The sequence below is a fragment of the Aplidium turbinatum genome, chromosome 13 (assembly GCF_918807975.1).
Source record: "Aplidium turbinatum chromosome 13, kaAplTurb1.1, whole genome shotgun sequence".
Lineage (NCBI taxonomy): Eukaryota > Metazoa > Chordata > Ascidiacea > Aplousobranchia > Polyclinidae > Aplidium > Aplidium turbinatum.
In genome coordinates this window covers 5,763,268-5,791,218 of record NC_137484.1, presented here as the reverse complement: position 1 = coordinate 5,791,218, position 27,951 = coordinate 5,763,268, and the positions used below count along the sequence as shown (strand labels likewise).

The 27,951-nt window shown below is 37.3% G+C and overlaps 1 protein-coding gene and 1 long non-coding RNA gene across 2 annotated transcripts; one reads left to right on the top strand and one right to left on the bottom strand.

Annotated features, from left to right (window-relative positions):
* Window positions 1-401: 401 nt before the first annotated feature.
* LOC145782029 (dipeptidase 1-like) lies at window positions 402-27,557 on the bottom strand. The gene is made up of 10 exons (XM_082593757.1): window positions 27,451-27,557; window positions 26,521-26,644; window positions 22,383-22,524; window positions 22,116-22,248; window positions 11,938-12,088; window positions 9,610-9,664; window positions 9,145-9,321; window positions 3,969-4,053; window positions 2,972-3,047; window positions 402-2,015 (listed from the first exon to the last, which is right to left on the bottom strand). The coding sequence occupies exons 1-10, from the start codon at window positions 27,488-27,490 to the stop codon at window positions 1,790-1,792; spliced, it is 1,209 nt and encodes a 402-aa protein (XP_082449883.1). The 5' UTR covers window positions 27,491-27,557; the 3' UTR covers window positions 402-1,789.
* Window positions 20,477-21,590, top strand: LOC145782030 (uncharacterized). The gene is made up of 3 exons (XR_014290812.1): window positions 20,477-20,733; window positions 21,220-21,297; window positions 21,514-21,590. It is a non-coding gene; the product is annotated as an uncharacterized LOC145782030 (long non-coding RNA).
* Window positions 27,558-27,951: the final 394 nt, after the last annotated feature.

Below are 27,951 nucleotides of genomic sequence, written 5' to 3'. Positions count from 1 at the left end.
GACTTCATTATTCTTCAGACAGGACAAAACTGCTGTAGTTTAGTTCTGATTACAATGAGGTTTAGGGCACCCGCTTCCAATGGTGCAACCTTAGTTCATCATCCAGGTAAAGCTGCTTATTAAAAACCACCTCTTATTTTTACCCAGGATGTAATAAATCGGCTTGGTAAAGAAAAGGCGACCGAGAGAAAGGAATAAAATCCTATTGTCGTTATTAGGCTGCAAATGGCCGCCTAGGCTATTTATAGCACCGCCCACGAGCAATGATAGCTAGGCAGTAGCATGATTTTCATCTATGAAATATTATTGAGTGATGTAGATAGACTGCATTGCATGCGAAGAAACTAAGATTAAGGAACGACTGGTGAGAGAAAAATAACTTTATTTGCCGATCGAATTCTATAATAGTAGCCTACGGTACACAAAGCTTACATCACAATATGATACAATTCATCAACATAGAGGAACGCATAAGAGGCTACGCTTAGTGTTAGATAGTTCAATCTGATTTGCTTGCAGCAGCGAATGACCATTTGATCACCTGGGCTTAGCAAAGCATAGGCAACTTAATGTAGGCCTATTGCTCACCACTCAGCAGCAATTAATAGAGGGAATGCTTTACAAATAACACCATTTCTATAAATAGAGGGAACCTTAGGTTACTCTGTCAATCTTAGTTATCGGCCCTATGTCGGTGGTCCAAAGCCTTTACAAGAGGGCAATGCAAAGCTGCCAGGATTAGGCTTCAAATAGTTTTTCATTCCTAGGATAGCGATTGCTACCATAAATTAAATTTATTTGCACTTGAAAGAACATAATTATGCAGTTGCTACCTACATCACAACTAGTTTACATGTAGGCTAGCCATTAGCCTTAACATCAAAATTATAACAGAGATTTACATAGGCTAACTTGTTTTTCAGTTATAACAAAATTATAACTGAAAGAAAAGTTTACATTTCTGAGAGGTACACACACCACAGAAAGGGATAATGCGTGTTTCAGTCAGTATTATCTCTACAGGTGAAGGCTCGAAGTAGATTTCCGAAACGTAGGTAGCTGGTCTATAACAATCAATTCAGCCTAGGCCTACTTGGTGAACACAAAACAAGCTTATTCATATCACAGTTTTCCTAAACGTGTTTTTGTAATCAACAATAAAAACATTGAGATCAGCAACGCTGTTACCGTACGTTTAATTAACAATGATAAGACGACAACATAAATTTACTTTCAGAGAATTGGTAATGTTAGCAGTGTAATTATATTGGCAATGTAGCCACACAGTGATCTGGATTAATCAACCGCTTTATGCAACAGAATGTCATGGTGAGGTTTTACAGGATCACCAGAAATATTTTATCATACATTTTAGGTATTCGGCTGATGCAGGTAAAAATTCTCACATCACGGAAAATAAGGAAATAAAAGAAAATAAGCTACGTAGTGGCATAGACTTTTTTAAAATCAAAATAGAAGTGACATTAGGCTAAAGAAGAACCAGTCTGTTAATATTTTTTGCGCAATGATAAAAAATACTGCTTAGTTTAACAACCATCCATGCTTATAGTTTACAACTAAATTGCATTTAATTGTAGCTGCATTATTTTTATTGCATTGCTGTTGCTCTGGACGTGTCTGAATGGTGATTGGACCAACTTTATTTGGTGTTATTATAAGAAATATATTCTTACAGTAATTCTTACAAAGCTAATCTCGCTACTGCAAGGCGGTTATTTGAATGTAATTTAGTAATATAGCCTATATACAGTATACACAATTCATTGCACTAGTATGTTGTTCTACATGATATGCCATCAACATCACCAGGAGGAACCCAATCCTCGTTTGGATATTGATCTTGCTGTTCTTTTGCTACTTCTTCTACCCTCCTTAATACTTGGAGGAGGTTTCCACCAGCAATCTTTATTAAGTCCTCATCAGACCATCCTCTCTTCATCAGTTCAGCAAACAAGTTGGGATACTTTGAAACATCCTCAAGTCCAACAGGAGTCCTGAAATAAAAACATTTTAAACTGTATGGAGAGGTTAACTTGGTTCGACAGATGGAGAGTTTGTGTTTCAGAAGATATGGAAATAGTGGGAGTGAAGAAGGAAGATGCTACTGACAGAGTAATGTGGAGGACTGCAATCTGCACTGGCGACCTGATTTGAAGTGGGAATAGAGCCAGTAAAAGAAGACAGAGAATACAGAGGTTAACGCTGATGTTGCAGCCTACCGGGTAGCGTATTAGTAATCTAGCAAAGTTGTGAGGAAGTAAATTGGAATACGCAAAAGATAACTTTTCATCTCTTGAACATTTTTGCCAGTCCTAGAGTTGCTTGTTGGCTTATAGAGCTTGGAGTGAAGCAGATTAATAAGATCTACAACCCGGAGCAAAGTGATAATGCTGTTTCTTTGAGACGTTCTTTACTCTGTTGAATGTCCATGAAGACAAAAAGTTTATCTAAAGTTGCTGGTTGCCAACATCCAGTCACATGAAAGAAGTTGTTTATGATACTGTCGATTTAGTGGAAATGTTAACATTATTGCTCCAGAAAGACGCACGGTTTTGAATTTGGCCCTCATGCTGAAAAAGATTGAAAACCACTGGGTTAAACTCAGGGGTTAAACTCTGTCGATATGTTCCTAGTATTTCGACCACGGCTATAGAGCCTGATAACAAAACTTTGCAGATGCCCTTTTTGATAAGTCATCGGTGCGGGCTAGATGGTTAATAAATTGATGCAAACAAAACAAATTATTCAAAGAAGTCTACCACTTTTTTAATCCGAAATTGGATGCAGTGGAAACTGTAGTTGCACAGTAGGCTACTGCCCTTAACTAGACTAATCCAAACAAGCCTCTGCATTTAAAAACAATAAACTATAATTTATTTTACTTGGCTTGAAACCCCTATCCACAAAAATAGATATTCGTATACGCATGGGTGAATAAGCGTTTGTTTACCTTGGCACCCCGTCATAGTCAGCTCCAACGCCAATATGTTCTACTCCAATCAATTTTTTCACGTAATCAAAGTGATCTGAAAATCAACTAAAATTACATTTGTGAAATAAGGTATTAAAATATTAGTTGAAGATGGCAAATCATTTTTCGATTACAATAAACGCCAAGCACTCTACCATATCTAGTTTAGACGGCGTTTCATATGCTTCCTTTCTTGTCATATTTACGCAAATTAGAATTCTCGCTCATGGCAAGCGGTGGATGGGCGATTGGTATGATCGCCATCCCCCTTTTTACAACACAACAAAGTAACTTTATTTACGTGCATTTGTAACGTCGGATTAACGTAAACCTAAACATTATTGTGTTTTGTTGAAATCCCCCCCCAGACTACTCGCTGAATCTCCCCCCCCCCCTATAATCGTGGCTGTGATTGAAACGAAGCATCGAATATTATTATAAGCCCGAAAAAATGTACCGTCAGTCTAGCAAATTTTATTAAGATTAGAAAACTTTATTATAGTACGAAGACAAGAAAGCATGGGCTATAGCTTACATCACAATCATTCGACGTGTTTTCGCTTTGTTGTTGCTCTAATAAATAAATCTTTGTTGTCTGCATGAATCTTAACAAATTCATTGTTGATGCGCCGGAAAACAAAAAATATGTTGAGTGCGTCACACCGAAAAAAGTTGGGGAGCCACTGTCATGAATTTGATTTCCCTCAAGTTTTGTCATTTTTCATTAGAAATTCCAATCTCCAGTACACAGTCATAAAAATTTTGTTGTTATAAGCTAAACATAAGGAATCCAAATGAATTCAGTTCAGTTGTCTTGTATGCATAAAGTAAAACCTTTTTTCATTGACACGATAAGATTGCTGGCTTCGTCAGTAAGTAAATGCTGTAAGAAACCGCTGTTTTGGATATTGCTTGTCTTGATTTGTGACTGGAAATTGAAGACAACACAGAAAACTTTATATATTTGCTGACTAACCCGCAACATCTTCAACTGTTGCTGTGTCATTGCACGTCACGAAGTTGGAATAAAAGTTGATCATAATAATTCCTCCGTTAGTCGGCTGAAAATAGAACTTCTTTAGATTTTGTGATAAAAACACAACACGCGATTAAAAATAGCAATAAATAATTTCAGCTTCATATAGAAGTTTTTCTGTTTTAGTTCTATGGTCAATTATACTCCGCTATTTTATTAGTCATCCTTCCACGATATCGTCAGACTAATAAAATAATGGCGTAACTCATTTTTTCTTGTTTTGAGATAATCGAAAAAAACTGTCTACACGGTTGTTTTTATCATATTTATTGTACAGTTAAACGAAAATAGCATGTCGATGCAAGTACAATGAGCATGTATACTATGATTTGTTTCATTTTGCATCCCATAATGGGCTGGCATGACTTAGGCCATTTTCTGAATGCACTGACATGACTTAGGCCATTTGATATTTTGACTTTATCAATATGAGTTTTTTAACGGTGACATAATAACAGTGATAATACGACTAGAATTAACAGAAAAATCCCTAATAGCAACTCCAATCTAACGATAGGAGTTATATTTCATGCTAGACTGCATATTTCGCCCAAAAACAGTTCACAGTTGGCAAGACAAGCTGAATAAATTATCAGTAATGAGGCAAATTATCAAAAAAGGAGTGGCACAATGTTGGCATAACATGTTTCATAGATTGGAGATCATTGTATTTCCTCAATTTGATTGGAAGATGGCTTGAAAAAATAGGAATCCATGTAGTGTCGTCTAAGTTTGTTTGTGACCGCTGTGGCAGATCCTTGAACCTTGTACAATACCTTTCCACTGCTTTCATGATTTCTGCCTCTAAGATCATGAACAGTGGGATCTCCAGCTTTCTTTGCAGGCCTAATACTCAACAAGCATCATCCATCGATTTTCATAAAATCACTGTGTTGCATCCTCTGTACATTGTTGGGATGCGGTCTGATCCTGGCATTCTGGATGATAATTTCGTAATCTCTCGTCGTAAAAATGTTGTTTACCAATTTTCGCTCGATAGTACTATGCATGCTATCGCACTCCATTTGAGGGAGACCAGCCACGAGGTCCTTCTGAGTAATAGTGATGTCATGCTTCCATGCAAGGGCACAGTAGGCACTAGAGACATTAGAGTTTCTATTTTGACATCCACACCCATCACTCCAAATAACTATCTCCTCCAGACCGGGGCTTTCACAAATTACCCATTCGAAATGATTAAACTGCAAGAAAGCGAATACTTCACTGCGTAAATCACTTTCTGTTTCATTCCAAATAGAGCAATAAGCATCTTTTGATTCAAGATTGAATGGTGTAAAATTGTGTACCTGCAGCTTGGTTTATAGTAGCTTACATACTGCTTGCCTTAGTTTTAGGACGCAGAAGTACAGCCTGTAAATCCACTGTCCATACGGATTTTACTGTGCTAGCGGACTCTTTGTCTTCGTCTTCTCATCTCAAGCTTCATTCTTCAACTTGATATGGTCATCGTATTGTTCCTTGGTAATAATACTGTATTTGAATGAAACACACACGTCGCACTGACCCTTACGTGGTATGAACAGAGCACCCGGCAGCCCGTTGCAACCAGTTCCCCTGAAGCTGCACGTTTTCATGTTATTGGGCCGCAGTGGACATGGAGCTGGCCAAGAGTGTGTGCGTGGCCCTCGCGTAGTTACGACCACCGTAAATAAACATACAAGAAAATGGCATAAATTGTTTCAATTTGGACCTGGACCAAACAAAGCCCAATGGCGATGATATCACGGGTAACAGGGACAGGCTTAGTAGAGTTGGAAGCCTCCAGCCTGGTTTCACATATTGGTGGCGGATCTATGATGATCGTCTCCCAGTGCCTTTTGCCCACGTCTTTTCCATCACAGACTGGGCCTCCAAAGCCACATACGACATCACCATCCAAACTCAATTTGAAGATCAACCAATGCTCTGACACGAGCTGGAGCCGACGATGAAAACGGAGAAGTTCTCATTATGAAATACTTCCCTAAAAAAGGCTGTGCTCAATGGTAGTATTCCTGATGATTCAGCAAGCTCTTTAGCTTGTGGATAAGAACTTCAGCTGCATGGAGACATGGGCCCAGGAATGGAACGAGCTGCCACATATCCCTCCCTAGTTTTCAGTTATACCAGTACTCTCCATCCCTCCTGGAGCAGACCTCTCAAGAAAGGCATGGGTCACATTGAACAGGATCAGATGTGACGTTGGCTGCACTGGAGCTAATCTGCATAGGTGGGGGTTGCATAATATGTCTGATATGTGTCTGCGGAGCGGCAGAACAAACAATGCAACACATACTCCACGAATGTCCCATCTTACGGCCCCCAAGTGAAATCATTGGTATTCGACAACTGGACCCAACTACCGTATCATGGCTGCACGATGAGGCATTGCCAATCTAAGCTATTACTACAAGTCAAACGAGAGAAGAAGAAGCAAGCTCTTTGTATTGCCGATGAAGTTGGGTTATAATATAGTTCCAGGGTACAAGAATTTCTTCTTTCTGTACATTGTGACCTTTCTACAGTAATGGGAATCTACAGTAGGCAAGTCATTGAGAAATTTCGCCAAAAGTGATTTTCCTCTTTTCCCACTTTGGCACATTTAAGCTACCTACACATAAAAGTCAATTCAAACGTTTTAAAAAATTTATCTTTTCCTATGTTCTCCTTCTCCCATCTTTGAAACTCAAGAATGATGGCGAAGAACTCAGCAACGAGCTCATGAAGTCGCTAAGTGTGATATTAAGCTGAGAATTAATTAGGTACCGTATCCAACAATGACTTGCTACAAAATCCTGCCATGGGTGCGAGAAGACTCCGAGAAACGGCGCATTGAGAAGATTTGACCTGTATCACAGTGTGAAGTGATAAGTCGCACTACCAGAGTGCTAGGAAAATAAAGCTTCTCAAAGGAACAGAGAGAAAACAGATTGATTTAAGTAGGGTGGTTACTTGAAAATGGCCAAGATTACGATACATAGAATAAAAAAAATATAATCATTTTGTGCTAAATTAATCGTCTTGACTTGTGATAAAGTGGAAGCTCTATTTCTGTACAATTTAGATCGTCATCTTCTGACCATCTGCTCTGTTGGAGGAAAGCTTTACTTCCAGAAAACGATTAAAAAGATTTGTAAAATGGCCTAAGTCATGCGTTTGAGTTAGGCCATTTGACATTTTTACGAAAATACCACTTTCCCGTTAACGTAGGTCTTAGAAAATTATGTGACAGATGCGCTACATTTTAGGGACCTACAAAACACTAATATCTCAATTTCGTCAAAAAGTGAGTTACGCCATTATTTTATTAGTCTGACGATATGTTTTATTACAAAGAGATATTATAGAATTTTGGTAGAGAGGTGATGCTTTTTAACCATTGACATAATTTGTCTAAAGAGATATCATCATCATCATTAAGTTCCTTCCTCTCGTCGAGGGTTGGAGGCAATGAGACGCCAAGTTTCTCTATTGTGAGATTTTTTTACTGCAGTTTTGTAATTGAGTCCTGACCAGTCTTCAATATCATTAGTCCAAATTCTTTTGGTGGTCTGCCCCTATTTCGTTTGCTGTTCATTTTTCCTTCTAGTAGTTGTCTTTGAATAGAATTATTGCGAATCATGTGGCCAAAATATTTCAATTTTCTTGGTTTAATTGTTTGTAGAATTTCCATGTTGGTTTGTATTCTGGATAGTACATCTTTGTTTGTGATTTTATCCTTCCATGAAATTTCAAGCATTCTTCTATAAACCAAAATATCCAATATCCATTCTTCAAAATATCCAACGAAAATATCCAAAAAGATATAACATAATTAAAAAATCAACTTAAACGTTTTCGACAACACAAGTTAAATTATAACGCTCTGTGCTCTAATAAATAGAAAACTGGTTTAATCTTGTGTCTGTTATCTCGTACCCGTTTGGCGTGTTCTGATGACCAGTTGTTTCAGAAAGAAATGAAGAAATTGAAAAACATGTTTGATTTAAATGGATGTCCTTTTCGTTTTTTCAATATAGTCTTAAACACCTTCATGGCTGATAAACCAAAGGACTCGCCTGAAGAAGTAGATTTTAGTTATTTTTATTAGTAGGCCTATGCCCTTTTTAGGAAAAGATTCAACAAGTTTTGCAAAAAACCTAGCTAAACTTACAAAAAAAAAATATTTTCATGTGACATTCATCATGTAGCCTATACAAAACATTTAAAGTGCATCAATACTTTCGAATGAAGTCGCCTACCTCCTTCGATCTTTTTTCGAATGTTGTGTATAAATTTAGTTGTTTGCGTGACGCAAACCAGACATACATTGGTATGTCAACCAGACATTTGTTGACAAGGACCGGGGAGCACTTAAACCCAAACTTAACAACCAAAAGTGCAATTAAAGAGCACATCGCTTTTTGCAAAACGTGCACTGACAAAGTCCGGGTCGACCAATTTAAAATCATCTCTCGATGCAGATCTGAATTTCAGAATAAGATCATGGAAATCTTAAGAATCAAATGTAATAATCTGTTTCTCAACAGGCAGTTATTCGCCTGTGGCTCATCGTTCCTTTTGTGTGTGTTCTAACTATTTGTCACATGCCTGTAGTTACACATCATGTGATCTGTTTCCCGCCGTATAATTTACTCGTAATCATTCTTGTATTACTTGTTCAGTTAGTGCTTTTCAATCCGGAGTGTCGTTACAGTTATAGTGCATAGTCAGATTTATCCTATAATTTTCATTTATGTATATTGCAAATTAAAGTAATTCCTGATGAGGACATACGTACTTGTCGAAAATGTTTGAGTTGGTTTTTAAATTATGTTCTATCTCTTTGTAATAAAACATGTTAAACCCTCTGAAGTTACTTTGCTTTGTTTGTCTTTTGTTTGTCTATTGTTTGTCTTTTGTTTGTCTATTGTCTATTGTTATGGTTCAACAAAGCAAACTCTCTTCCAAAGCTTTACCTTTCAAGATATTATGGCAGTTCTAAAAGCTTATAGCTTACAGATAGGGATGTAGGCCTAACCTAGGTAGCCTATCAAACAACAGCAAGCCCTCAAATATTCTTAATAATTGTTATGTTATAAAAAAATCAATGTGGTGACTATATTGTGTCTTTTACCAAGGTCTTCAATACGTCATCAGGAACATTTCTTTCGATGTTGCAGATTGCACGCACTGAACTGTGACTGAACATTATTGGAGCTGATGAGACTTCCAAGGCATTCCGCATGGTAGCTGTAGAGACATGGGCAAGATCAACTAAGATTCCGAGCCGATTCATTTCACGCACGATGCTCTAAAAATTTTAAAATTATTATGATCAATGATGATGAAAGTTTTTGTTTTATATAGCTCTGAGTCTGTAACCTATCCATTGCAGATATGCGTTGCTCTCAGCGCTTTCAAAACAGACAGTGTCACTGCAGCCCGAAAGAGGAGCAGTCGTGTGCACTATATTCATCAAATCGTGATCAAAATTAAGCGTTTTCTTTCATAAAAACAATTTAAATTGGAAGTTAATGCATAATCCTGTTTTCTCTTCCTCTTAATTTTAAATCACTTTAACAAAAGCTGCATCCCTTACCTTGCCAAATTCTGTTAGTCCTCCCATGGTTTGATTACCACTAGCAGACTCTGCCCTTTAATAAATAAATAAAAACTATTGCTTTATGTAAACTCCGTATAAGGAAGCATTATAAGTTTGCAAACAGACTAGCGCAACTGCTATCAAGCTGTTCCTATTTGTTTGGTTAAGTAGAGCTATAAAAGAATGATGATGATTATGTGCCTGATCTGATACAGACGTTGGCGATCATGGTCTTCCAAACTTCTCTGTCATTTGCCATTCGTATAAAATCGTTCGTTTTGACTGTTGTGTTTGTGGCCCATTGATTCAAGCTGTTTAAATAAGTTAATCTTTGTCGACCTCTGCTTCTTTTTCCCTGTATCATCCCCAATAGAGCTAATTTTTCCAAATCTCCATGTCTGTGAATATGACCTACAAATTGCATCTGACGCCTTCTAACTGTTGTTATTAATCTCCTTTCTGCATTTGCCAATTTCATAACTTCGTCATTACTCTTCTTTTCAGTCCAAGATATCCTCAACATCCTTCTGAGAAACCACATCTCAGCAGCCTCTAGTCTTTTCTTCATATCTTTACTTATTGTCCAGCATTCACATCCGTAGGTTAGAATTGATTCTACATATGCTTTTAAAACTTTAATTTTGGTCTTTATTGTCATGTTGCGATTCCTGAAGACTGTGCTCATTTTACCGAAAGTATCCTTTGCTATCCAAGATATCCTTTCCAAGATATTTAAATTTTTCAACTTGTTTCACTGTATCACCATTGAGTGTTAGGTTGCAATTTGGATAAGTTTTCTTTTTTGATACCGTCATGCATTCTGTTTTTCTTGAATTTAACTCTAAACCCATTGCTTTACTGTTATTGACAACAGAATTTAATAAGTCCTGTAGATTGTTTGCAGATTCTGCTATCAAGACTGTATCATCAGCGTATCTCAAGTTAGTTATATTTTGTCCTCCAACCTTTACTCCATTCATATTTTCGATGTCTCTCAAAATCATCTCACTGTAAACGTTGAAAAGGTCTGGAGATAGGACACATCCTTGTCTGACGCCACGTTGTATCGGTTTGAATTCGCTAAGATCGTTATTTATACGTATTGCAGCCGTTTGTTCCCAATAGAGGTTTCGTATGATTCTGAGGTCTTTACCGTCGATATCTAAAGAATGCAGTATATGGAATAATTTGGCATGTTGAACCTTATCAAAAGCTTTAGAAAAGTCTATGAAACATAGATAAAGATCCTTGTTTTTTTCTATACATCTCTCTGTTAACATTTTTAATGTAAAAATTCCATTTTTGGTCCCTTTGTCTGGGACAAATCCAAACTGTGCTGTTGAAATTTCCGGTTTTAGTTTTGGTCTCAATATCATCATCACGATTCGAAGTAGGATCTTTGTTAAGTGACTCATAAGGCTAATTGTTCTGTGGAATGAGCATTCTGTTGCTCCGGTTTTCTTTGGTAAAGTTATGAATATGGAACGTACCATATCACTAGGGATGTTTCCGGTGTCATAAATATGATTTAAGATCACAGTGGTTAGGTCTAAACCCCACTCATCTAAAGCTTCGAGAATTTCAACTGAGATATTATCTGGTCCAACTGCTCTTCCATGTTTTGTTTTGTTCATAGCGATTCTTACTTCTTCTTTCATAATTGCAGGACCTTCCATGGGTTTGGAGATGCCTGGCTTGTTTCCGCGTTCGTCGAAAAACAGCTCTTCAATGTATTCACACCAACGCTGCAGAATATCTTTTTGGTCCATCAGAATAGTTCCATCATTTGCCTTGATGCATCCTGCTTGTGAGCAATACCTCTTCTTCCCTGTTACCTCTTTCACCTTCTTGTGTATATATTTACTATCTTTGATTTTAACATTTTCGATTTCTTCACATTGAGTATTTATCCAGGTTTCTTTAGCATCAACACACATCTTTTTAATTTTCTTGTTTAAAATTTTGTATCTTTGTTTTATAAAAGAATAGTTTAGTTTAAGTCGAAGCTTCTTAGGTGTTAAAAGTTGCGCTTGATTAAAATTTTCAACCTCTTGCTGTGCTAGATATAATGCAATGAACATTAGCCGCACTTTCAACACAATTACGTGTTAATCCAATATGTAAAAATAGGTAAAACAATGCAACGGTAAGCGTAATAAGACATTCTAAACTTACTAATATTAGTTTTGTTACACAACTAAAGAAAACACAAACTTATCAATTTTGAACTGAAAGAGTCGATGGCCATGTTCCCTTGGCTCATGCATCGTACCTTAAAGCAAGTCGATAAAATTGAATCATTATTGATACCAGGAGCAATCTTACCAGGGTGTATCACAGCTGTGAGTTAAAGTTAAATATCTCGCTCCTAACTCGTAGAGCATTCTCAATGCAGCCATTGAACTGTCAATCATGTGGCCACCTTCCACTCCGATCAGAGAAGCAATTTTATTGTTTGCAAAAGCCGATTCAATTTCTGAAAACATAAGACTTGGATAAGTTAGACGTAGTATGTAGTATTTACCACCAGTTTGTGGGCAGGCATCGAAAAATTGTAAAGTGTTTCTATAGATCACTGCTTTACAATATTAGCCTATTGTCCTACTGTTTCATCAAACTATAGCCTATCGTTAGTTTTCAACGTGGCTAAGAATAATCAACAATAGTCTTGAACTTTGTTGAAATTGATGGAAATTTTGGTCACATTTGTAGAAGTCTGTACAGAGTGCAATGTGTAAAGCACACTTGTTTTGAGAGTACAGTTTAAGTACTAAACTTGCTGAAACAACTTTATGACGGTACTAGGCCTATATAGGCTACGTTAGGTAATTTCTAACTTTCGATAAACAATAAAATGTATAAAACAAAGAAGTCTGAGAAGAAATCGAACAAAATGCAGATCAAATTTATACAAGTGTATTTTCAAATGTAATACGCTGTTCTTGTTTGCTACAAAAGTAAAAGCTGTCTGTCAGAGATACAGTTTCGTCTAATTTGCAAAATGATACAACGTGGGCCAAGTTGCGTCTCGATATTAATACTCTCTGTTAACATTTGGTCAACTAGGCTATGTGCATGCAGTAGGCCATGTGCATGCAGTAAGCTAAGTGTATGCTTTGCGCACAAAGTTGTCCTCTGTGGTTTCTATGACGACAAGCAAGAACAGACTTATTTTAAATAATATTTTTTTTCAACTTTACCGTATAGTTAATTAAAACAGTCGTTTGTTTCCATTAAAGCAGTGGTTCTTAACCTTTTTCTTTCTTGGCGCCACTTTGAAATAACCGACAAGTTCTCGCACCCCCTTCTAGAATGACTCAAAGTAATGTTGTTTACATAGATAAATAACAAAACCATTGTTTCTTTAATCTTCATTCATAAAACTGACAATAAAATAACACAATATAATGCTTTCCTTATAGCCTACGAGGGATCTGCAAATTACGTTTTTATATGATTTGTGTCTCTATCCATCTCTACGATTTAACGTCTCCTGATCCCCGTATTGGGAAGGTTGGCGGCCAACAATCTTCTATTCTGTGATGACATTTCTCCATGCCATAGACGTTAGCGAACTGTATTTTCTTTGGCCACGCGTCTTCTTCCATGCGTTGCACATGTCCGTACCAATGCAGCCTTCTCCATCTCATGACATCTTCAATCTGATGGATGCCAAACCTGGATCTCAGCTCTTTCATCGTCACCAGGTCAGAATGGCACTTGGAATAGATCCATCGTTCCATTGAAATTATCATTGCAACATGGCCGATAGCTCGCTTTTCAAGAGTGGGGAATCATGTCTCATGTGCATGCAGTAGAACATTCCTTACATACATAATATTATGCATGTTGTCTCGACTACCGAAGGAAATATCCTTGTCCATAAAAATAGGGAGGAGCTCACGGAAACGCTTTCAGGCCAATTGCATCCTCACTACCATGACATAGCCTACTTACAGCCTCCCGACTGGCCAATCATGTCACTTAAGATAACAAAAGTCAAAGACGACGTCGAACTCTGCCTTACCAATTGTCAGCAGTTGGCTCCGAAACTGCCTTTATTTCGTTAGTTATGTGAAAAATGCAAAAAAAATTCTCCGCAGTGGTGGTTAACCCTAACAAGCTCAACGACATTTTTGCTGTTGTTTCCTGTTGATGATGGCATCTAATCGTGGTGTGTTGGTGCTAACTACTAAGTTACTCGCATATCAAGGATCGAATCAATGTTTTTTTTTTATAGGAAGCAAGCAGGAATATCCTGATTTCCTAATTATTCTTTTATAACTAACCTTAATCATTCAGTATTTCCACACCCCATTGAAACAGCTCTCGCACCTCTAAGGGGTGCGGCACTCCAGGTTAAGAACCCCTGCATTAAAGGGTATTTCATGGACGCTTTTGTGCAACTGCAAAAACTATAGCCACATAATTGTTATTCTTTATCTGATTGGAAACGAAGCTTTCGTACATTACTGAAACTTTGATACTTTTGTTTTATGCTATTTATGCTTTTCCTTTGAGAAAGTTCTTCCACTTTTTGTAATTGTGACGTCGCAATGTAGGCTATATGCTCACTCTTAATAGCAAATTAACTTGATTTGAGAAAAATGATAACATAACCTCAGAAGATAAAAATGATACTGAGACTTCTTTGAGCTGCAAGACAAAATAGAAAACTAATTCTGAAGCTATTTTAATATGTACAGTTGGCAAAATCAAAAACCCATGTGTTCATCCCGATTGCTTCCTATGACGATTTTTGTAGCGTCATAACCGCGATTGGCAACGATTGAAATTGTTAGGACGTTTGCACTGGTCAAGATTGGTGTAGCAGGAATTGACAAACCCTAGCTAGAATATTATTTGAAGTTACAAGAAGAATCGTCCGGAAATAAATGTGGGACTGAAAATTCTTTCTCTGCTTAGTCTGCTTAGTTTCATCCATGATCCACAGGATTGGTACATTCTTATCCACATTTCTACACAAAACTTACTTGAAAACATTCTATTTTACTAAACATCATAATTGAAGCAGTGCCGGTCTTAGGATATTTCGGGCCCTGTGCAGAAAATGCTTTGTGGGCCCCAATGACAATGATCCAATTCAGTAGCGTAGCTAGGTATTTAGAAAGGAGAAAGGGAATTGGTTTGACGGTCGGTGAGCGAAGCCTAGCGGTGTGTTTGCCGAAAGTGGCACCTAGTGGCGGAGGGTCTGGGGGCCTCCCCAAGAAAATTTCGAATAATTACTTTGAATTGGGGGCATTCTGAGAGCATGTTTTACAAAAATTTGGGTATGAAATTACTGTTAAATGGTGCTGTCCGGTGGCATAGCAAAAGGATTAGATGATGTTTTTTTTGGCATTTTTCGGAAATAAAGCTATGTTGAGTCTGGATGCAACCTATTTCGTCCCCTAACCCTGGTACGAAATAGGTTGAATCCTTAAACATTTCTAACCCTGACGTGATTGCATAGCACGAAGAATTCTTGAGAGAATATAATTTCTAGCACATTCTAGGGCGCATCTAGAAAATATTAATACTGTAACCCTTAGCTTCAATTTAAGCAGAATAGCTTTGGATTTTTAGGTTGCTTCAACGTTTGATGACATTGAATCAGCATAATAACGGTGAATTCTTCGCTAAGAATGGATCGAAGTAGGCTACCTACTTCTACACTAATCAGCACAATTTAGTTCAACTGTTACATCACAATGTCTGGCTTTGGTCTCCGAGTCATATTGATAAGGCAAGGTTGGTTACAAAATTCGAAATGTCGAAATGTCAGTCTCGAAATGTCTTCCTGAACCAACAGTTTGCGTGTATTGCAACGATAACAAAATTGAACAGGTTCAAAAATTCAATTATTTGGGCTCAATATTGAATCCAAGCACCCGATGTGAAGAAGAAATTAGACGACGCATTGCATTATCAAAGTCAAGTTTCAACACCATGGCAAAAATCTTTAAAGATCGAAAGCTCTCCAAAACCTTAAAAATTCGTTTGTTAAAATCGGGGATATAGTGAGTACCGGGATATGAAACTCACTATGTCCCCGGTTAAAATGCTTTGTTTGGTCAATTTTGATGTAGCCTACGGATGTGAAACCTGGACACTAACGGCAAAAACCCGAAAAAAAATTGAAGCTGCAAAAATGTGGTTTTACCGAAGAATTCTTAAAATTCCATGGAGAGCTTTTCGAACCAACAGAGCAGTTCTCCAACAGATAGGCCAGGAGCAGCAGATACTGAGATCTTTAGAAATGCGGCAGCTGAAGTTCTTAGGTCACATTATAAGGAAAGGCGAACTTGAAGATTTATCTTTAAGCGGAAAAATTCTAGGTAAACGGTCAAGAGGAGCACAAAGATTTACATTTTTGCACAATTTTCAACCACTTATCAAAAACCCTACTAAAATTTGGCAAGAAGCACGAGATCGATCAAACTGGAACATCATTGTACATCGAGGGCTGCATCAGCTATGATACCTAAAGAGAGAGAGAGAGGTTACAAAATTAAATCATATGAGTAGGCTAAGTTTTGGTATTACAGTAAGAAAGAAAAGGCCCAGGAAAAATTTTATAAGTGAGAATGAATACGATGAACCTACAGTACTTGCTCTCCATCACTTTCGCTCACATGACACGCAAAAATAAACCTAAGGATAAAATCCTAGCGAAACTTTGCACAGTAGAAAACAGTAACGTTAGTGCAGAAGTTTTCCGACTCCTGCCCAGAGCATTGTGACGCAAGAAGCCACACAATCTCGTTCGGTGTAAGTGAATCAGTTATGTTGTGCATTGGGCAGTTACAGGGCGCTTTGACTCTTCAATGGTCTGGTCTGATGAAGGCCTTTCAGAGTGAAGAATTCTCAACATAAAGTGATTAAGCATGACGATCGAAGTTAAATCTCGTGTGTCCGCCGTGAGACTTAATTTGTCCGCTGAGATAGCTGCTCAGACTGGACACGTTTGTCCGCTGTCAACAAAATCGAATTTCGACCTATTTCGTCCCCTGAAAAGATCGAGAGAAATTTTGAAATGTTTGCGGCAAATCCGATCAGCAACTTCGGCTAAAAGTTGTTCTTTTCTCAATCTTTTCAGGGTACGAAATGTTCAGGTGACGAAATAGGTTGTTTTTCTATGTTTTTTTATTTGCTAATTCCTTCGTTGAATTTTTTCATTGGAAATGACAAAAATTACTGCATTTTCTGAGTAAATTGCGCGCCCCCTAATTTGCGGGCCCTGTGCGATCGCACGGTTTGCACACCCCAAAGACCGGCACTGATTGAAGGTATCGTGTTATTTTATTAACACTGTCATGCACAGGGTCTAGTAGCGTAATTTGCACTGTGGATGTGGCCCTATAAAATGCTGCTATTGTTGTTAATGTTTCTACGCATATTCAATTGATCAATCAATAAATCATCATTATCTTTCTAAAACAAAGTGAAGTGATTTGGGTCACTTAAGCACGACGCACGTTTGTAGCTTTCATATCAATTAGATAAAGTTTCTTTGGTGATAACTTTTTTTTTCAATCAATGTGCAACTGGAAAGAATTAAAGAACATACACCTGACTGAACTGCAAGAATTTGAAACCTCTTTTTACATGCATACAACGTCAACAGAAAATGCGCAATATTACGGCAGCACTTTTTGAAATAAATCGTATTTGACATGATCATTGATCAGTTATATATTTTCTTGTGTTTTGATGTTTGAGTCTAAAACACTGAAGTGAATTCTTTTAAACGTGCATTGTAGGGTATTGTTTTCTCAATAGCGTTGATTGGGAGGAAAGGGGAAGAGGGTATTTTTGGGCCCAGTCGGGATGATAGTAGGGGCCGGAAACCTTTACAAGGGGTCACAGCAAAAAGTCACAGCGTATTCTTGGAATATAGTGGGTGCTGTTGATTTGGGGGCCGCAGATCTGATTGGTACCTGGTCCAAATTATCCTCTCAACGGCCCTGTGTCTTCTTATTAAGTTTTAAGGTCTTGTTTTGTTGCCATGAATAGATGTCCCTTCACATTTTTACCCAGTGTAAGTTGGCAAGTTGAACACCCCAACTTTATAGATTAGATTTAAAATGAAAAATAAATTATGCTGAATCTTTGCAAGTTGCGATAAATGTGTTCAGAAAAGAGATGACGAGGTCTCAATAAAAGTATCGTTTCTTAAATATTGATAATGTTTGACTGGCATTTTACGTTTCTATACTGTATAAGTGACATTACAATATGATATGACTTTCAGCACAACGAAATAAAAGACTAACGTTTAAATTTAATAGATTTGACGAAATTTGTGCAATTTTTATAGCTATAGCCTACAATGCTGTATTCTTATGCTCTACCACTTGCAACCAGGCTTTAAACGAGTGATAGAGAATTTTGCTATTCCCGTCAAAAGTTACAATTGTCGGAAACAATTAAAACTATTGCTCTACTGACAAAATAGCAATGTATTTTTATGCTCTACCACAGTGGTTCCCAACTCATGGGTCGCGACCCAAAGTTGGGTCGCCTGATAATTTTTTTGGGTCGTTTGTTTTTCAGGCATATTGTATCTTGGGCGAAAAATATAACAATAAAAAAATTTAAAACCTGAAGAGATCGATCACAAAACTGGAAAATATAAACACAAGTCATGAAGCGTTTCATGTCGAGACATCGGAAAGCTTTGTAGCATGATCGTATAGTGCAAGAAGATTTAACAATTTTCGCTTTTATTATTGTTATTATTATTATAAAATATAAACCCAACAAAAATTTCAGTCTCAAACATAAATTAACTTGACAAAGTTATGGGATATATATTGTAACGTGCACTTATGACAAAGTTTTCCACACGTTGGACCACGCATAGTCTGGTGTGGTAAAACGGTAAAACGCATCAAAAACAAAGCCCCAAGTGCTGTATGAACTTATTGCTTTTTCCACAGAGAGGCCTTTGCTGCAAAAAAGCTGTCTCAAGAGCTGCACGAAGTGTTAAATGATGTGAAGTATGTAAACTTCATCAAAACAAGTCCAATATATCGGCATTTGTTTTCGTCTTTGTGGATTCTGATTATTATCAAGCAATGCTGTTGCACACAGAAGTGCGATAGTTGTCACGAGGTCGTGTCCTGAAGCGAGTTTGTAATTTGCGAGAGGAGATTGCTATCTTCCTGAGGCAACAGAACTGTGTGAGATTAGCCGAGAAGTTTTTGCATGAAGATTTCAAGGCAAAAGTTGCTTACCTTGCCGATATATTTTACTCTCTGAATTCTCTAAATTTATATATGCAAGGCAACGGTTTTACGGTGATTGATCGCGCCGGAAAAGTTTCTGCTTAACACAAAAAACTCATATTCTGGAAAAGTTATGTCACCAGAGATGAGTACGATATATTTCCTCAACTAACGCAATATATCTGTGGCAATGAAGTTGATATTAAGCAAACGATAATAATTAGACACCTGGAACAGTTTGCCAAAAAGTTTGTGCACTACTATGGAGAATCTCTAACACTTAATAACCAAAATGATTGAATAATTGATCCATTTGTTGGAAAAGATCTGCCTCAACTTTCCATCCATGTTGCAGAACAGTTTATATGGACATAACGACAAAAGTAGCAAACCGTTTTTTTTTGCGTCCTTCAAAGTCAAATACCCCAAAGATTCTGCTAACATCCACTTTTGGGCTTCTATGTACAAAGTGTATCCCACAGTTTCACAATTTGGGATTCAAAAACAGATTCCATTTGCAACAACTTGGCTTTGTGAGATTGGATTTAGCGCCGTGTGTGTATTGAAAACTGAGCAGCGAAACCGGCTGGAAGTTAAAGCCGACATCCGGCTATGCCTAAGCAAAATAACGCCTCGATTTCAAAAGCTCGCTGACAGCAAGCGAGCACAGCTATCTCATTAGTGATTTGATAAACATATTATTTTCGGAAAAAGTTACTGCTTTTGTAGTGCTGTTTGTTCGCAACACAATCTCGTATAGCTTTTAAAATATTACGACAATTTGCTTGGGTCGCAAGATTTTACCGAACTGATTTTTTTTTTTAATTGGGCCGCCTTAAAAACGAGTTGAGAACCACTGCTCTACCACATGCAACCAGGCTTTAAACGCGTCATAGAGAATTTTGCTATTCCCGTCAAAAGTTACAATTGTCGGAAACAATTAAAACTATTGCTCTACTGACAAAATAGCAATATCGCTTTGTTTTGTTCCATCATGAAGTCGGTTTGTACTCAATACTGTGCAATTGCACACAGTGTAGCCTAGCCTGGACAGGCCATATGACTCAGGTGATTTGATTTGGAGATTCAGTTGCTTTGTTGTGTCCCAGCACATGCCGGGAAGTTAAAAATTCAGATTAAGTAGATGTGAAAGTAAGGAAGACAATCTTCCATGTCTACATACCATTAAATGTCTTGAACTAGACATGTTCAAGTCGTGTTCAAGATGAAATTTGGAAAATAACGTTTTCAAAAGTTAACTGTTTCCTTATAAGAAATGTGAAGGCTAAAATAACAGTCACAAGTACAGTTTTGGCAGTTTTGTAACCGACAAGATGTGGTATACAGGTTTAATGCTAATTGCTAGCTTTCATCTCAGCAGCTCGAAGTACTGGCATTTTCACACCAACCTAATTTTCGCAATTTGGTCGATATAGCAAATCAGCACTAACACTTTCTGCCAGCAGTCTGATTATGTAACTCGTTGAGGGTAATGTATATCTATGGTAGATACAACACTATGTAAAAACGCAAGTTATTATTATTACGTGTTTTCACTTACATTACTTGTAGTGTTTTCAAATGTGATTAACTACAATATGAAATATGTCCACCACGTTGTTGCAGCAATTACAAAAGTAGGCTACATTAAATTCTCATCTGTTGGTTGGAAAAGAAGTTGGGCAAAACAGATATGCATCCCGAAACAGTGCAAGTTTTCATATGCAAGAAATGCAAGTCCAAACAGGGCTTCACAACATGGTTTACTTACGTTGACCACGTGATGTCAGAACATGGAGAACGAGGTTTCTGTCCCTTATGCGACAAAGGTTACAAAAGAAAGCCATGTTTATTCAAACACATCAACAACAAGTGCATGGCCGCCATTACTGTAAGTATTTCTTTCTTTGTTTTCGTATCAAAATTACGTGAATGTAAAGTTGTGTTTCATGAAAACATTTGATCCTACAGCATGCTGTAATTTGTTCATCTTTTATATCATCTGCTGCAGCATTACCAAAGGAGAAAATGCACCAATAGGCTAGAGAAGTATTAGTAAGTCTATTAGGCTACTTTTCTGTTTCAAAAACGTTGTGTCATGCTTCTTGCAGCATGCGTCAAAAATGCATAAAAGTGAAGAATGACTGGTATAATGGAATCTATTGATTTCATTCTTGGCAAATGTGTAGGAAAACATTTATAAAAGGTAGCAGTAGCACACAGACAACTTCTCAATTTGGTGCAGTTCCTCATCAGGTAAGCTACCGATCTATTTGGTGGGGATCTGCAGAACATGAAGTTGCTTTTTGAGAAGTGAGATTTAAGTCTAAATAATTATTTCTTGATTCTTTTAGATTAAACTTGCTCTATTTTTCAGCGACGAACAAAAGAAGATTTTTCTAAATGAGGCAAGAAAATAAAGCCCAAAAAGCAAGTCTGACACGTGGACAAATCAGTAGGTTTCATAAGTGTCAATATGTCAAATTCTTGACAAGCGAAATCTGTTTTTTGGCATTGATTCAGCTTCTTCAAATGTAGAATCTGTAAATGTTAATGTGAAGAAGAACTCAATTACTGAATACTAGCTGAGATTCACATTTAGATTTATTTTATGTATTTATGTTGTGTATATGTTGAGTAGCTTCAAAATTAGTTATTGTTTTACTTGCAGGTCAAAGAAACTTCGTTGTCTACAATCTTGTAAAATTTGTCATCGTTTTCTCAAATTGCAATAAATTCTGATCTTGACTTTTGTTTTTGGTAGAAATGCGTAGGCTACACACGAGTCTGAGCGGAAATACGCCCCAAACCAAAGTAATACCAATTTGAAACACATGCAAGCGCAAATTAGATTAAGCAAAAGCAAACTTAACTTTCTATCGACGTGCATTTGCACTCGTGCAAATAACAATTGGTTGTAATAGCCTTCAAGAATACATCACCATGGTGTCGTCATAGAAACTATACTGTACAATTATTCATACAAAGAACACAGACAGAAGTCGATGGCAGAAGATGTCATTCTTTCTAGGTTAAGGTGTTGACTTCTAAAATCTGCTTTTCAGCTAGAAAAATTCTTGGCTTGTGGTTGTCAAGGTTTAACTTTAAAACATTAATTTTTTAATATTAAAGTAACCGCAACAGCTTTCAAAATGTCTGTATGTTTTATGTCGTATTAGTGCTACTTAATCACCAATAGGACTACTGAACTAATTAGAAAGAGTTCACTTCAATAAAATATAAATTTATAAATAAACGACGTGGTAGTGTTACCATCCGCTGTCTCTGCAAACTGGAACGTATCCGGGTAGTCGTTCACGAAGCGCTTTATGACGTCAATTTGTTCCAGCGCCTGTCTCAGGGCATCTTTATGTTGGCTGCTGCACGCCGTGAAACAAGACCAGAACTAAAAAAAATCTTCTTGTTAGATGTGTTAAGATAACGTAAATAAAACAAGATAACTCGTTGAAATATAAATTGTTAACACAGTACAGTATCTAATAATTAAAAAACTAGAAGCCATAAATAAGAGTTACATACTTGACCGGATAGCTTTCCTTCTCTCATTCTTGGGATATCTGTGTGGGAGTAGTTGCTATAAACTCTTAAGTCCGAATTTAGATCCACTTCGCTTATCTTGTTGTTGAATAAGGTACGAAAGCTGTAAGGCCAATCGTTGTGGCTGGAAGAAGAAACAATCATTGGATCTTACGCATAACAATTAGCCGATCTCTCAGCTCACTGGTTTTGTGCATAAAGTAATCGCCCTGAATCGACAGATACGAGTTCGATACCCGCTCATGCCGCATTCACAATCTCACAAGTTGGTGCTTAATTTAATTTCTGATGAAAACTCAATATTGAAGAAATGAAACTAGTTCAGTGGCGAAAGTAATCTTGGTATAAGATTAAGAAATGAATGGTAAGCCGAATGAAACATAGTAAAAGCAAAGCCTGAGTTGGTCAGTTGATTGGAATCATTATAGTTTTTTCGCGCCTTGCCTATCATACTATCACATCATGTGATCTGTTTGACGCCATTTGCAGTGACCTTTGAGATTCTCGTGTTTATTGTTGAGTGTTGAGCTAGTCAGAAGCACTGTGCAGTTTTTGTTTTTTCCTGTTGATAAATTTAATATTTAACCATTGTATTTTGTTTTGATGTAAATGTACTGCATGTTATTCCTGAAGAGGATATCTTGTGATATCGAAAATGTTCGAAATTTGTGTCTATGTAGTTTTTGTAGTTTTCTTTTTTGACTTGTGTAAATATTATTGTATAATTTTAAGTATGTTAAATTTGATTACGTTGCTGGGCTTCGTATGCCTGTGGTTCAACAAGACAAACTCTCTACCAAAGCTCTATCGTTGTAAATAACCTTAACACAAAAAAGTGTGACAATATTTCTTTAAACATACGACGATAATTTGCATAACTTTATGCAATGATTCGTCTCGATAGCTTAAGCCAGTGGTTCTCAACCTTTTTGACCCACGGACTATTCTCAACCTCTCGTATATATCCGCGGACTCAAGCTATATATTAACGAAAAATAGTTTTTTTGATTTCTATCCAAGAAAGTTTAATACGGTATCAACAAAAAAAGCAAGCACTGTTTTTCACTCAACACATGCTCAATGAGAGCCTTGTCCTTGAACTTGCTTTACAAGTTTATCGAATTCCGGAATTATGGTTGTCAGTGCACATCTGATGTCATCTTCCGGTTGAAGTCTATTACGATACTTCGTTTTGATCATCGTCAGAGTTGAAAAGCCAGATTCACACAGGTATGTGGTTGGAAATGGCAAAAGAGTTGTTGCAGCTTGCTTGCAAAGATCTGAAAGACTAGGCTCCATCGGCTGCACATTTGCCCAAAATTGAGTCAAAGAAGCCTTTTTAAACTTGTCTTTCCACATCTGTCGGCTTTGCAATTCAAGCAACTGTTCAGCAATGCAGTCCATATCTGAATGAAGTTCTAGCGCTGACACCTGAAAAGGATTCCGAACCCAATTAAAAATCCTGCAATAATCGTTGGAAGGAATATAACGATCCAATTCAGAAAGAAATGTGTTGAGGTGCTCAAGAAAGATGGGAAGAATGACGCCCAAATTGATATCTTTCTCTTCCACAAATAAGTTCAATCCTGGGAAAGCAGCTAACCTCCCACTTTTCATTCGATGCATCCACAGCTTTATTTTACGTTTGAATGCATCAATACTTTCCAAAACATCAAAAAATAGTTTCTCTTTTCCTTGCATAGAACTATTCAGTTGGTTTACATGGCTGAAAACATCTGCCAAAAATAGCAACTTCGCAATCCATTCATCATCACGAAAGCGATCAGCAAGTTCATGATTTTGCTCTTTTAAAAGAGCATTGGTTTCCTCTTTAAGAGTAGCCACTCTCTCAAGCACCTTTCCTCGTGACAACCAACGAACAGTTGAATGGAACAGAAGCCCACTGAGTTCCGCTCCCATTTCGTCACACAAAGCACGAAGTGCGAGTGTTCAAAGGACGAGATTTAATATAATTCACCACAGATACAACCTCTTTGAAAACTATGGCAACATTTTCTTGTATTTTCTTTGTTGCCAAATTTTCTCTGTGGCGAAGACAATGAACAACCGAAATGTTATTGTTTTTCTTTTTCACAAAACTCATGAAGCCTTTCTTACTTCCCATCATGGCTGGAGCACCATCAGCACAAACAGACACGCAATTAGACCACTCAAGCTGATGTTCTTCAAAGAAGTAATCCACTTTCTTGAATATTTCTTCTCCTGTGGTATTTTTAGCAAGTGGACGGCAAAACAGAAACTGCTCAACGAAATCATTTGTGTCAAAATATCGCACAAACACCATGAGCTGTGCATCACTTCCGATATCGGTTGTCTAATCCAGTTGCAAACTAAATCTTTCACAGCATCTTATGGCAGCGATTGTTTGTTGCAGAACATTTCTTGAGAATTTTTCGATACGCCTCTTCATGGTGTCGTTTGACAAAGGAACCGTTTCCAGTTTGTTAGCAACAGCATCACTACACATTATCCTGGCCATTTCAACAGATGCTGGTTTAATCAAATTTTCTCCAGCTGTGTGAGATGCTTTTTCACAAGCGATTTTCCATGCAACCGCAAAAGAAGCACGCACTGCATGACTGTGAGAATATACTATTCCTCCCCAAGCAGTTGGGCGATCAATGCGACTTCGCTTCACCTAATGCTCTTTTTCTTTAAATACTGCAAGAGATTTGTTAACAAAATTTCCATGGTTTGATTCTAGGTGCCGACGAAGTTTCGTGTCCTTTGAAGAGCTGTGAGCTGTACGTTTTATTTGTAATACAATATGAACTGACTACTAGCAAAAGCAACTGTGCTCGCGGACTCATCCAGGCCCTTCCGCGGACTCATTTGAGTCCGCGGACTCGGGGTTGAGAAACACTGGCTTAAGCGATCGACACCATAAAAGAAGTGGCAAGATCTAGCAGCGATACGTCTACTTTCAGGGTGTGCGATTGAGCAACGCATTTCAACGATAGCTCTCCATTTAATGGCACTCGGTGGATGGGAAAATTCACAGAGCAACTCTTCAACAACAAATGAAAACTAGCGTCAACGATTCAAAAATTTTACAAGTATTGAAAACCGCAAGGATAAGTTTTAATAGAGGCTTTCTCGGTCAAGGGATGAGTTTAGTTTGTTTGGTTTGGTTTTTGAAAGTTATTTTTGGACTGAAAAAGCCTCCAATAGATTATTCCGATTAGTTTTGCATTCTTGTAGACTGTAGAGGCTTTTGACGCCGGGCCGATTACCGAAATTGACAAAATGAATTGGTTGAAAGTTTCCTATTGTTGAAAAGTTGTTGCCGGAAAATTATCCCATCCATTAGATGCCGCTGAATAGAGAGCATTCCTCAGAGTGCGTTGCTCAAGCGCACACCCTGAGATCCGAACAAGCGTCGCGAGATCTTGATTCTTGAGTTTGGAGCTTGACTACTGGTCTAGCGGGGCAAATGAAGATGATTATTGTAGTCAACCACTTGTTTCGCCAGGCATCGTTGGTATCATAATAATATTCGTGAAGTGCTTTGAGCCGTGGTTTGACAAGCACTGATATGACTGGCTATTGCCAATAATTTCTACAAACGATTGAAATGCAACATAAAAATAACTGTCAAAAGGATTTAAAACACATTTTATTAAACTTAATCGATCACTTTGGCACATTTGCGAGTGATGACGTAGAATTTCCTGCTAGATGTCAAAGAAATGTGAACCAACGTAACAGCAAACGGTAGGAATCAGTATAACAGTAAATTTTCTTTACCATGCTTTGCATCGCGTTTTGTAACGTCTGTTTATCAGTGCGGCATATCCTACATTTCCGTGTCATCCACACATTATTAATGGGGAACTTAGAGTAGTGGAACGTAGAGTAGTTTTAATTCCATCTTGAAAGCCATTAACGTTTAATATTAATATTTTAATAAAAAGTGATGATTTTCTTAATTAAAAGTATAACTTATTAGCCTATTACTATCACCTACGTAGGCTACAACTTTCAAAGTAAAAAAAAAACTGCTTATGCTTTCAGAACCCAAGGTGTGCATTTGCCTACATTGTAACTTGTTTAAACACAAATAATGTGATAAATGTCTTAATGAAAAAAAAATACTAACCCGTCTATCAGTAGCGTAGATTCCAACAGCGCAGTTGCATCGCTTGTGTAGTCACGATTTGACGACGATTGGGACAATGGGACGGCTATGGCGACTGCAACTGCAGCTGTAAGTGTGATCGCTCCTAGGAAAGAAATGCATTGATAAAACAAATAATACTAAACAGCAAGTGCAATATTGTAAGGAAAAATGCACGAAACCGTTTTCCCCAGAGAAACCCCAGTCGTCTCCATTATTGTTTATACGCTGCGTAAATCTTATGCTCCAAAGTTGAAGAATGGTAATTTGTTTTCACAGCATATACAATAAGCTAATTGCCAAAATTCGTAACGTTTAAAAGTTACAAATTCTGGTCATTTTTTGGTTTTAAAATGTTTGAATAAAATTTTGTAGCTTAAGCTTGGTAACAAGTTTTTCTTTTTTCACATTATTCGATAAATGGCGGTGACCAATGGAAACAATTTAGTTGGCTAACTGCAGTAGACTACAAAAAAAGAAAACGACAACTCCCTTCAGGAACGATTTGTGAATTTGCCATTTTCATTTTGAATTTGCCATTTTCATTTGCCATTTCAAACCCCACCAGGAACATTTCAAATGCAAGGAAAAGTAACAAAATGTACATAGATGTCTAAGCTTGCAGCAAGTATCACGAAGAAGAACACAGCAGGTAGCTTTGCATGCATCAAATTTGCCGACATGATTCGCTCACGGACAATTGGGATGTTGGAAATTGCTGGCAATAGTTTAAAACAGCTTTCTATTTCTAGGGTTTCAACATTTTTGATGCTGCCCTTGGCTACAAAAATTGTTTAAAAGTTGCAAAAACTTGCCCTGGTTATATCCCTATGATGAAACATTTAAACGAATATCAAGAAGCAGAAATTAAACTTTGCAAAAAGAATTGCGAGTTGGCTTCTTGTTACTTACCAATAGCAATGAAAAGACACTTTCTATTTTTTTCCGGCATTGTTGTGAACTAAACGTAAAGGAAACAATCTCTTGAAAACCTATATTTGCCTTCAAGCGCTTTGTCTATAAAGTAAACTAGTACAATTAACGCTGCTTGGACTTACGAAGACAATTTTAAAGAAACCTTCGTAAAACAGTAAAACTTTCATTTCAATAAATTAATATCAACTTGAATGTTTGAAAACACTGAACGTTGTAGTTTTAGTTTTATCTAACTTGTTTTGTTTGGTTCAACTGTTTTGGTTGAAACTATGGAAACCATTTTGCAAAATCTGCCTTTCCGCTCAACAATGCATCAATGGGGAATGACATCATCCTTTTCTTCTACTGTAAATGTGATGCTGAGGAAGAGACTGCACACCAAACCATTAACGGTTGCCCCATCTTTAACCCACCTAATGAAGTGAAAATTCTGCGTGTCTTGAATGATAAAACCAAAGACTGGCTGCTCTCCAATTG